This window comes from Polypterus senegalus, chromosome 3, assembly GCF_016835505.1.
Source record: "Polypterus senegalus isolate Bchr_013 chromosome 3, ASM1683550v1, whole genome shotgun sequence".
Taxonomy (NCBI): Eukaryota; Metazoa; Chordata; class Cladistia; order Polypteriformes; family Polypteridae; genus Polypterus; species Polypterus senegalus.
In genome coordinates, this window is record NC_053156.1 from 184,357,192 (window position 1) to 184,369,713 (window position 12,522).

General features: G+C 38.6%; 1 protein-coding gene across 1 annotated transcript in view; it reads left to right on the forward strand.

Annotated features, from left to right (window-relative positions):
* Positions 1-347: 347 nt before the first annotated feature.
* elp3 (elongator acetyltransferase complex subunit 3) overlaps positions 348-12,522 on the forward strand; it is a 412,219-nt gene continuing 400,044 nt past the window's right edge. The window contains exon 1 of the mRNA XM_039748296.1: positions 348-529. Within this exon, the coding sequence (XP_039604230.1) occupies positions 508-529 (22 nt within the window). The 5' untranslated portion in view covers positions 348-507. The remainder of the gene's footprint in view (positions 530-12,522) is intronic.

Below are 12,522 nucleotides of genomic sequence, written 5' to 3' on the forward strand. Positions count from 1 at the left end.
CGAATATTAACATTCGTCAATTAATTAAAAATGAACAGTTATTACTGCGAAGATTAAACTACTGGTATGGTCCTTGGTATGGTATTTTAGAAAAAAATTACTGTGCCATTAGAAAGCTTTTCCAGTAGTGGACAAGGAAAGCAGTTTAAAAAATTATGACATTTGTGAAGAAAGTAGAAGAGTAGGTGGAGGCATGGTTGAAAGCTGTAATACAATTAAGTATCAATTACAATCTCTTTTATTTTGATTTATTGCTATACGATTTAAGCAACTACTATTACACAATGTTTCAAGACTGATTTGAACAGTAACAGGTACTGTGCTGGAACTCTTAAGAGGGTGTTTGTTTCCGTGGGGAGCGAATTGCCTTTACACTTTGTGTTAAACGTGCTTTTAAAAATTATTTTAGGCTGGATTCTCAAATTGTAAATTCGTCTAATTTGACGGGATTTCAGGATATTCCAGAGATCATTATTTTATTTTCCTCATAGGATAACAGAAGACGCAATGGTGAAGCAGAAGAAAAAAAGTAAGGCATGATTTTAAGTAAATAAATGTTACAAGGAAATGAAACATGAACGTAGTTCATTTTTCTAACATTTTCGCGTAACCTCTGGATATTGTCACAAATTTATTATTATGTATTCCAGCTTCAAACACGGGCATGATGGTTCGGGTCTTTCATTCTAATTAATATTTAAAGTGATTTTTCTCCCGTTCCATGAAAACAGTTTATGTTCATACGGTGTCGTTGTACACCTAATGTTAGTTTATAACAGACTTGTAATCTTACCGTTTTATGTTTTTCTTTATTCGTTCGCATATTTTAAAAATATCATTAGTTTGTAATAGAATGATTCGAAAGCAGTTTAACCTCGATGTGATTACCGATCATGCCACGCAGGTCTCGTTTTGTTCAACACAAAAAAACCCTCCAGTTTTTATTTTAATTTAATTTAAAAACAACAAATCCATAGTAGGCACAGATGTTTAAGTATTTGAACAAAATAATCTTATGTATTATGTTATTTTTATCAATAATTAAACAGTTTTCAGTAACTTCGCAATCAATTCACCCGTTCATATTTAAGGTTTGGAGCAGGCGCTGATATAGCGCATTGCTGTTCCCATCACATGACAAACCAGCTTAGGACCCGCGTGCAGCCATGCAACGGGTGACGCCTTAGCACCACACTAGTTCATATAGAGTGGAACCTGTGTGAGGTGTTTTTTTTTTTTATGGTGGCCGGAATGCCATTTCTGCCACCAACCCCCAGGTTTTTCCCTGCAGGGTGGAGTGCCTACATGCAGATTAACGTCATTCCCAGGACGGAACAATTGCAGGTCAAGGGCTTATTCAAGGACAGCTTTTAAATAATAAAAAGTAATATTAATAATAAATAATATTGAAACAAAATTTTCATTGTGCCTCGTTAACAAAAGTGGCAAAGTATATACCAGCGTCCGGTTGCCCAGACATTACGCTGAGGGCTACTGTTAGGCAACAAGCAACACCCCTCCTGTTATAACTAAATTAATATAATGTATTGTGTTGCGGAGTATTAAAGTTTCATAACGAATTGTAAGTGTATAAAGTCTTTGTATTTTGGGTTTACTCACCATGTTGTCCAGATGGAGATAATGGGGCACTGTGGTCTACATGAGCTTTGCTAGTATCTAGTATGTCAATGAAATCCTGTGAAATGATGTATTGTGCTCAATCAGCTAATGCATCTCTTGGAGAGAGCACTTCTGAGATGACCAAAAGATGCTTTTAGTTTTGCAAAACAGTGCTAAGTACAACTATTGGCTTGGGTAGTGTTGCTTTGCAAAATTACTATCCCTAGTTATCCCTAGTCATGACTACCTAGTACAGCATGAGAAAAAAATTCAGTGAGAACAGGTTTTCGGTCCCACAAATCTTTTCCAATCCAAACCTCCTAATTTCTTTGAAATAATATTGCCTAGTTTTGATCGTCTCTAAAGGTTTACATATAACCACACTTATTTCAAATGTCATTGTATCTCTGTGTGAAGAAAAAGTTCCTGATACTTGTGCAAACTTTACCACTAACAACTTTCCAGCCATGTCTCCATTTTCTTTGGCAAAGTCGCAGTAAAGCACAGCTTGGATATGGCAGGCTAATTAATTCCTTTCACAATTTGAATAACTTCAATCATGTCATATTTTAATCTCAGCGTGCTTAAACTGAAAAGGTTCATCTCCTTTAGTCTTTACTAGCAGAATACCCGCGCTTCGCAGTGGAGAAGTAGTGTGTTAAAGAAGTTATGAAAAAGAAAAGGAAACATTTTAAAAATAACGTAAGATGATTGTTAATGTAATTGTTTTGTCATTGATATGAGTGTTGTTGTCCTATCTCTCTCTGTTGGGCTTATCTCTCTATCTATCTATCTGTGTGTATATATATATATATATATATATATATATATACAACAATATATATACAGCTTGGCAGCGGAGAAGTAAAAAGAAAAGGAAACATTTTAATTATAACATAACATGATTGACAATGTAATTGTTTTGTCATTGTCATGAGTGTTGCTGGCATATATATATATAATATATATACACATACAGACACACACACACACACACACACACATATATATATATACACATACACATACACATATCTACATATATATTGTATATACACATATGTATATATACAAATCTACATATATATATATTAGGGGTGGGACTCGATTAAAAAAATTAATCCAATTAATTAGAGGCTGTGTAAGAATTAATCTTGATTAATCGTATGTAATCGCACACGTAAATTTTCCCCAAATCGCAATTTTTTTTTTTATTTAAAAGGGTTTTAGTGGGCAACAGAATCAAATAATAGACATGGACATGAATATTGTAAACTCAAGCTGTTTTAATTTCTGAAAAAAAAATGCTTTTAATCTGCATTTGAATTCAAAACAGAAACAAAAATATCATCCCCGGTTAAAATTGGGCAGACTTAAAAATAAAGTGCTAGTTTAAGTAGTACATTTTCAGAATGGTATTGTCTTTAAATAATAATAACCAAAATTTCAACATAAAGTGCAGTTTTTCTTCTTAAAAAAATAAGTCAGAAACATAAAAGGTAATTTGACCAACTTAATGTTTAAACTCTGAGTAACCTCAGCCAAAATTATTTTGTACATTAGGCTAAAACAGTGTGATCATTGAACATTTTGTAATTAGATGTAATTAGAATTACTAGCGGTCACGGAAGTCCAATTATCCCAGTAAGAGCCACAAAGTCCGCTTTCTGTATTGCATCTAATTTTACTTGCTTTTCAGTGTGCACAAAACCATGCTTTTATCAAGGCTTACAGCTCGGGTAGTCGAAATGATCAGTCGTAGGGCAGCTTTATTCCGACTCTAACATTTTTGTAGCTGTGATGTGTGCATCAGTGTAATGGATGTACCAGGAAATCATGCATTGACAAAAGTTCCCCTTTGCTTGGAATTGAAAGTGTGATTAAATGCGTTATTTTTTAACGCGTTATGGAGTACATGCATCGAAGCTTCTCGGCTATCTTGTGATAAGAAAAGTAAACATTTTAAAAATAACGTAACATGATTCTGCGTTTACCGCATATTTTTTCATACGTCCCAAACCAAGAAGATGCGAGGGTAATATGAATCGGGAAGCGCGCGTACATACTCGGTGCATCCCCTCTCGGGAATCGAACCTCGGATATTGGCGCTAGAGGCGAAGCCTCTACAAATGCGCCACAGCGTTTGGCTTGTCTAGTTGAGAGTATGTAGATCGGGGTATATATATATATTCGCAGCAGAGAAGTAGTGTGTTAAAGAAGTTATGAAAAAGAAAAGGGAACATTTTAAAAATAACGTAACATGATTGTCAATATACAGTAATTGTTGAGTGTTATTGAGTGTTGCTGTCATCGAGGATTTGATTATCATTATTTCCTTCAATCAGAATTCGTAGTTATACGATGTGTTGTGTTCAAGTTACATTCCGTGTTTGTCAATCGTTGTAAAGATAAGAGGTTTCATTCATCGATTCGTTTCTTACTGTATGCACAGGTTTTTTTTTTTTTTTTTACACTGTCTTCGTTTAGCGGGACATTGACTTTTTCCACCGTGTGCTTTGTTTCTGCAGTAGCTGCACTTATGAATATGCTTGTATGTATCAGACGCTTCATATTTTTTTGCTGGCTTCTCAATTGTGTATTTCGGTTTTTGTTCAGCACTCTTTGGAACTGTTGCTTTTTTTCTGTGCACTGCGTCCAGTTCACGTGAGTAAACTTGGTGTTCTTGCATCGAAGGTTCCCAGCTGTGCTGGTGCCATCTCGTGTGATGTCCATGGCTGTATGTAATGTTAGCTAAGTCCCGGCACTTAAAAGTTTCTCTCGCAGTTTCGCTGAGTTTGTGCCAAACACCACCCTGACCATCTCATCTTCCTCTGCATAAGCACAGTCCTTCACCCGTGAATATTTAGTGGCAGTGTTTCTATTGGATTGCCGCTGACGGACGGCCTTATATGGTCAGGCACTAAATTACAAACGCCAGCAGCCTGTCTATGAACTTAATTTAAACTTTAAATTTACACCGTGCTTTGTTTCCGAAGTAGCAGCACTCATGAATATGGTTGTATATGTCAGTCACTCGCCTTTTTATTGTTTTGCTGCCTTCTCAATTATATAATGCATGTTTTGTTCAGCGCTTTTTTGAGCTCATCCTGGTTTTCTACGTACTGCGTTGATAGTCAGCTCACGTGATTACGTGGGAGGCGTGATGATGTCCAATGAAACTCCGCACCCCACGGCCATCCAGCTCAACTCCATTACAGTATTTGGAGAAAAATAGGTTCCAGTTATGACCATTACACATAGAATTTCGAAATGAAACCTGCCCAACTTTTGTAAGTAAGCTGTAAGGAATGAGCCTGCCAAATTTCAGCCTTCTACCTACACGGGAAGTTGGAGAATTAGTGATGAGTGAGCCAGTGAGTCAGTCAGTGAAGGCTTTGCCTTTTATTAGTATAGATTATGCCTTTCAGTCCCCAAATCTGTTTAGTTGCTCTTCTATGGGCTTTTTGTAGTGAGGCTATGTCTTTTTTTTTTTAACGACCAAAACTGCATACAGTAGCCCAGGTGAAATATTATCACCTACCTGGAAAGGTTCTCTTTTTGAACTGATTTTCCCAAGGTTTCTTCCATTTTTTCCCTACAATTTCTTTTTGGGAGTTTTTCCTTTTCTTCTTAGAGAGTCAAGGCTGGGGGGCTTTCAAGAGGCAGGGCCTGTTAAAGCTAATTGTAGCACTTCTTGTGTGATTTTGGGCCATACAAAATAAATTGTATTGTTTTAAAGCTTAAGCATAAGCTTGTTACACTTCACTGTACAAAGTATAGCCTTACATTCTGTAGGTCATCTCAATGTCTTCTGTAAACTGTGTAGATGTAAATAGTAATATGTCCGTTATGTCTCCTTAGTTCAAATCATGAGGAATACTTTAAAGTTTCAAACTTACCATTTTTATATCCTGGATTTACTTGCATTAAATTTCAGCTGCCACAAATCTGCCCAAGCCTATATACTGTCATGATATGTCTGATTTTAGAATATCTGCACCTAGCTTGGTATTATCTAAAAAACTGACCAGCTTGTTTTTAATATTCTTATTTATTTATTTATTGGAGCATTAGTTCCAGTACTGACCTGGAGTGACACCAATTTTAACATCATCTAATTCTAATATTATTACTTGCCCCACAACTCTTTCCTTTTTGTGTTGTAGCCAGTTTAGCATTCATCTACAAACTGCACACAGATTTCCCATTTGTTTTAGTTTGAAGGTCAACCTGTAATGTGAAACCTTATCAAATACCTTCCAAAATTTAAGGGAAATAACATAAGCACCTCTTCTGCATATTAATAAAACACAGCCTCCCCTGTTTGAACCCCTGTTGACTATTCACAAGCACTCCTGCTTTTTGCCAAATGATGCTCAGTTTTTTCCATAGTAATTCCTGCCATTAATTTACCTGTAATACATTTTAAGTTTACTGGCTTATGGTTCTTTGGATCTACCCTGGTCACCCTTTTTATATAATGAGACAATATTACCTAATTTCCTGTCCATCAGAGTTTCCCCAGTGTGCAGACACTTTTAAAAAATATGCATGAAGTTTAGCATAAACACCCTCTTAACGTCATTAAACACTTTAGTATGTGCCCTAAAGCTGGGGACTAGAAGCAGACTACGACAAAGACCAAGTGCATATTCAGTGTGTTCCTGGGAGTTGGAGAAGTGGAACAAAGTTGCTTACTAAATTAAACCGCCTCATAAGGAGTTTTAATAGACTTAGTACAGTCGTAATACTACAAAATTAATTCTGCACGTATCAGACATAGTTATGGACATGAAGAAGCTCTTATGCTGTTAAAATATCTAAATCATTTTATATTTATATTTGTAATGAAGTACAGTATGGTACTGAATCAAATATATTTAATAGCAATGAAAATAGACAAGCAGTACATGGACATATTTATATTGCATAATCTCAGAAATACAAAATACATTACATACATAAGTGTAATAATTTATTTTCAGTTTATCTATCTATCTATCTATCTATCTATCTATCTATCTATCTATCTATCTATCTATCTATCTATCTATCTATCTATCTATCTATCTATCTATCAGACTTTTAAGTCATTGTCCCTAATTAAGAAATTGCTTGGCTGCTTGTTCTGAAAGTGCGTATTGAAAGATGTTGTCACTTTCTTGAGTGCTGTATACCTGTTGTGGAGGTATCTTTGCAGGTGTCCCCCAGATGTGATATAGAATCTCCTTCTGTATGTAGTATATAGAGCTTGTGCTCTACTGTATGGATTTTTCTGCAACATGGTTACTGTCCAGATTCTGACTAGGTATTTTACTCGCTTTAGTGCTTGTGTAGATGAATTTGGTAAATGTATAATTAGAGAAAATTGGGCATATAATGAATGACATGTCTACATAAATGGAAAATGAATTAGAGAATTGTGCTTCATGTATTCTTCTACTAATGTACAGTACCTTTCATCATAATTACTTTCAGTATAGGAATTTCTGGACTTTTGAATACGCTCAAAGTGAACAAAGTTTAAAAAAAAAAAATTTGAGCGCTGGCCTGTAGATAAACTGAATACAGTTTTTTAAGTCTATTTTAGAGCCTAAAATCCTTGGCTTATCTGTGAGTATATATGGTAATTATCACATCTGCCTCATGCTCATTATTGTCAAATGTCCCCTATAGGTTAAGGCAATACCACATTGCTGAATTGCCCTCAATGCAACTGCAATCTGCAGATGATGTTGTGCAAAATGATCCTGTGTCAAGGACAGCAGTTCTTAAAAGCTTTGATGGGTTGTAGCTGCACTACCTGACAAGAGTTTTGAATTGACTGTAATATTAGACAATGCTGTTTCATTCAGTACCCATAAGGTGTTAGGAGGGATAAGGCATGGCTGCCAATTTAAGTTTTAGGGCATATTTAGTTTGCCTAATCCCCAAAATGCAGCTGGATTTGTTGCTCTGAAATCAACTTCTTTGTCTCCTGAAGAAAACATTGCTAAATATAAATACATTTTATGTGTATGTGCATCAAGCTTCATTCTTAAAAAATGTATTCATTTTGTATAGTTTTATTTCATGTTTTCATTTTAATACCTTTTACAGTTTTCTATATCGGGATGAAATTTTTATTTTTCAGTGTGACATTTAGTTTTTCAGTTATTCAGCATAAAAGATCATTTAAATCCCAAAGAAAAAAAATCAGACGTACTCAGTTTTGTTACATATTATTTTACATTTTAAAAGGTTAAGTAGTAAAAAACCATGTGGGGAAGAAAAATTTCAGTGGTCATCAGGATCTGCGAACTAGAAAAAAATGCAACCCACGTTGACATAATTTTAAGGTTAATAGTATGGTTTACAACTAACAAAATACCCGTGCTTCGCAGCGGAGAAGTAGTGTGTTAAAGAAGCAATGAAAAAGAAAAGGAAACATTTTGAAAATAACGTAACATGATTGTCAATGTAATTGTTTTGTCAATGTTATGAGTGTTGCTGTCATATATATACATATATATATATATATATATATATATATATATATATATATATATATATATACATATATATATATATATATATATATACATACACACATATAAACATATATGTATATACATAGAAATGTACGTATGTACATATACACAGATATATATACAGTAATCCTTCTTCGATCGCAGGGATTGCGTTCCAGAACCCCCCGCGATAGATGAAAATCCGCGAAGTAGAAAGTATATGTTTGTATGGTTATTTTTATATATTTTAAGCCCTTATAAACTCTCCCACACTGTTAACATTATAAGAGCCCTCTAGACATGAAATAACACCCTTTAGTCAAAAGTTTAAACTGTGCACCATGACAAGACAGAGATGACAGTTTTTTCTCACAATTAAAAGAATGGAAACATATCCTCCTCTTCAAAGAATGCGTGTCAGGAGCAGAGAATGTCAGAGAGAGAGAGCGAGAGAAAAGCAAACAATCAAAAAATCAATTCGTGCTTTTAAGTATGCCGAAGCACCGTGATAAAGCGGCATTTTTTAGAGGAGCGTCCGTATCCCCTAGGCAAACAGCCCCTCTGCTCACACCCCCTCCGTCAGGCGCAGAGAATGTCAGAGAGAGAGAAAAGCAAACAATCAAGCACCGTGCGGGAAGCACATCGTATATCATTGAGGAGTTATAATTAATATGTAATACGTGCACTGTATCTATACTAATAAAAGGCAAAGCCCTCATTGACTGACTGACTGACTCACTCATCCCTAATTCTCCAACTTCCCGTATAGGTAGAAGGCTGAAATTTGGCAGGCTCATTCCTTACAGCTTACTTACAAAAGTTGGGCAGGTTTCATTTCGAAATTCTGCGCGTAATGGTCATAACTGGAACCTATTTTTCTCCATATACTGTAATGGACGTTAGCTCGATTGGCCGTGGGGGCGGAGCTGCGTGTGACATCATCACGCCTCCCATGTAATCCCGTGAACTGACTGTGACCGCAGTACGTAGAAAAGAAGGAAGAGCTTCGCGATGAGAAGTAATAAGTCTCAGGGACTGACCCTACAAAAGGTTGCCATTAATTTCAGGCAAGATTGCTTTTCTACTAGACAACTATACGTTGCATTCTCAAGTGTGAGCTCTCGCAGCTTCGAAATATTACAGCCAGAGTGCTGAACTGACAATGTGATATATAAAGAGAACTATAATAATTGTAATAAATGAACAATAAAACAGCGGAGAACCCGTGGATTAAATAAAATGGCAGCATCCTTGGTAAAGCAAGGAAAAAGGATGGCTTTATATGTCGTTCATTTATAAAACAGCGGAGAAGCTGTGTGAAGGTTGTTTAACAAACAACCAGCGGAGCACCTTATATGGGCAGGCAGTCCGCTAAAGAAGGGAATCGATAAATATCTACAGTATAATCGTGATAAACGAACCAAAAATAGCGTACAAGCCGCAGATTAAATAAAGGAAATGGGTTCCTGAACAGTAAAGTAAGTCTCGAATAGCTACACAATAACTATAACAATCGTAATAAACGAACAATAAAACAGTACAGAACTGCGAGGCAAGGAGAAACGACGGCCTTATATAGTTTTCGTTTATAAAGCAGCGGAGAAGCTGTGTGAAGGCAGCTACACAAAAAAACAGCAGAACGTCACACTCGCCGCATCACCGTTATACCCTCTGATCTCCCTTTTCAATTCAAATACCTCAAATTTCCAGTAAGGCTCTGCTTTGCGATGACAATTTTCTGTCACCCCCAGCAGCAGCTGCTCGCATCCCAAGGGATATACATATATATACTAGCAAAATACCCACGCTTCGCAGCGGAGAAGTAGTGTGTTAAAGAAGTAATGAAAAAGAAAAGGAAACATTTTGAAAATAACGTAACATGATTGTCTATGTAATTGTTTTGTTACTGTTATGAGTGTTTCTTTCATATATATATATATATATATATATCTCCATATATCCATACAGATATACATATAAACATATACACACAAATATATATATATATATATATATATATATATATACTGCTCAAAAAATTAAAGGAACACTTTTTAATGAGAGTATAGCATCAAGTCAGTGAAATTTCTGGGATACTGATCTGGTCAGTTAAGTAGCAGAGGAGGTTGTTAATCAGTTTCAGCTGCTTTGGTGTTAATGAAATTAACAACAGGTGCAGTAGAGGGGCAACAATGAGATGGACCCCCAAAACAGGAATAGTTTAACAGGTGGAGGCCACTGACATTTTTCCCTCCTCATCTTTTATGACTGTTTTTCACTAGTTTCACATTTGGCTACAGTCAGTGTCACTACTGGTACCATGAGGTGATACCTGGACCCTACAGAAGTTGCACAGGTAGTCCAACTTCTCCAGAATGGCACATCAATATGTACCATTGCCAGAAGGTTTGCTGTGTCTTCTAGGACTGTCTCAAGGGCATGGAGGAGATTCCAGGAGACAAGCAGTTACTGTTGAAGAGCTAGACAGGTCCATAGAAGGTTCTTAACCCATTAGCAGGACCGGTATCTGCTCCTTTGGGAAAAGCAGAACAGGATGAGCACTGTCAGAGCCCTACAAAATGACCTCCAACAGGCCACTAGTGTGAATGTCTCTGACCAAACAACCAGAAAGACTTCATGAGGGTGATCCAAGGGCCCCATGTCCTCTAATGGGCCCTGAGCTTACTGCCCAGCAGCATGCAGCTCGATTGGCATTCGCCATAGAATACCAGAATTGGCAGATGCACCACTGGTGCCTGTGCTTTTCACAGATGAGAGAAGGTTCACCCTGAGCACGTGACAGAAGTGAAAGGGTCTGGAGAAGCCATGGAGAACATTATGCTGCCTGTAACATCATTCAGCATGAGCACTTTGGTCGTGGGTTAATAATTGTCTGGGGAGGCATATCCATGGAGGGTCACACAGACCGCTACAGGCTTGACAAAGGCACCTTGGCTGCTATTAGGTATCAGGATGAAGCCCTATGCTGGTGCAGTGGCTCCTGGTGCACGACAATTCCTGGCCTCATGTGATGAGAGTATGCAGGCAGTTCCTGGAGGATGAAGGAATTGATACCATTGACTGGCCTCCACACTTTCCTGACCTAAATCCAATAGAACACCTTTGGGACATTATGTTTTGGTCCATCCAATGCCACCAGGTTGCACCTCAGACTGTCCGGGAGCTCAGTGATGCCCTGGTCGAGATCTGGGAGGAGATCTCCCACAACACCATCTGTCGTCTCATTAGGAGCAGGGGCCATACAAACTACTGAATATACAATTTTGAGTTGCTGCAATAAAATTTTGGCAATATGAACTAGCCTGCCACATAATTTTTTCACTTTGATTTTTGGGGCGTCTTTGAATTAAGGGCTCTGTAGGTTGATCTGATATGATTTCAAAGTGTTCCTTTAATTTTTTTGAGCAGTATATATATATATATATATATATATATATATATATATATATATATATTCATATACACACACACATATAAACATATATATACTGTGAACTTGGACCCGGACACAGACAGACGGACATCGTTGGCTCCACCACACACCGTTTATTTACAAAACTATATACAAATTCGTGCTCACAAACCCCAGTGCCTCCAGCACCGATTCCCCCAATGTCCAGACCACACAGTCCTGTGCCTCCTTTCCTTCTGGCCGCCTCCAGTCCTCACTCCAGCTCCGTCCTCTTCCACCCTAATTCCACTGCTGACTGGAGGCGGCCCCTTTTATAGGAACAGATGGGCTCCAGCTGCTTCCCGGCAATCTCCCGCGGACACACCCCCGTGGTGTGGCGGAAGTGCTGGGCTCCTGGGATAATAAGGCACTGGGGCGCCGCCTGGCGGTGGCCACGGCTCCCTACAGAGTCCCTTTACCCGATGCCCCCAACATAACCAGGACGGACGCCCCCTCGCGGTCTGGAGGAGGCACAAGCCCTCCTCTCGTCCCGGCCGGGGACCACAGTGCACGTCCCCAGAGAGGGTCCTACTATGTCCTCAGGGTCCATCACGGCACCCGTTCCAGGAGGGCAGGTCCCAGACAACGTCGGCTCCAGCGCTCGTTGGGGCCTCGGGCCTGTGGAAAAAAGAAATGGAGGGCCAGAAGAACTGCCAGGACACCCACCCCGAGTGTCCTGTCGGTTCCTGTACTGGCAGTGCTCCTGCCCCCCTCCGACAGCCCCTGACTTGCCTGCTAGAGTCCTCCGCCGCAGGTTCCATGCCCGTCCTTTCGCTGTCCATGGGCCGGTCTGCGGCGGCTCACCCAGCCGCCCTGGGGATTCCCTCTGCCCCCGCAGAGGATGGCCCTTCTCCGGCGCTTCGCCCCAGCGAGCGCCCCTTCCTATCGGAGGTCCCGGCATTCACCCCTCGGTTCCTCCTT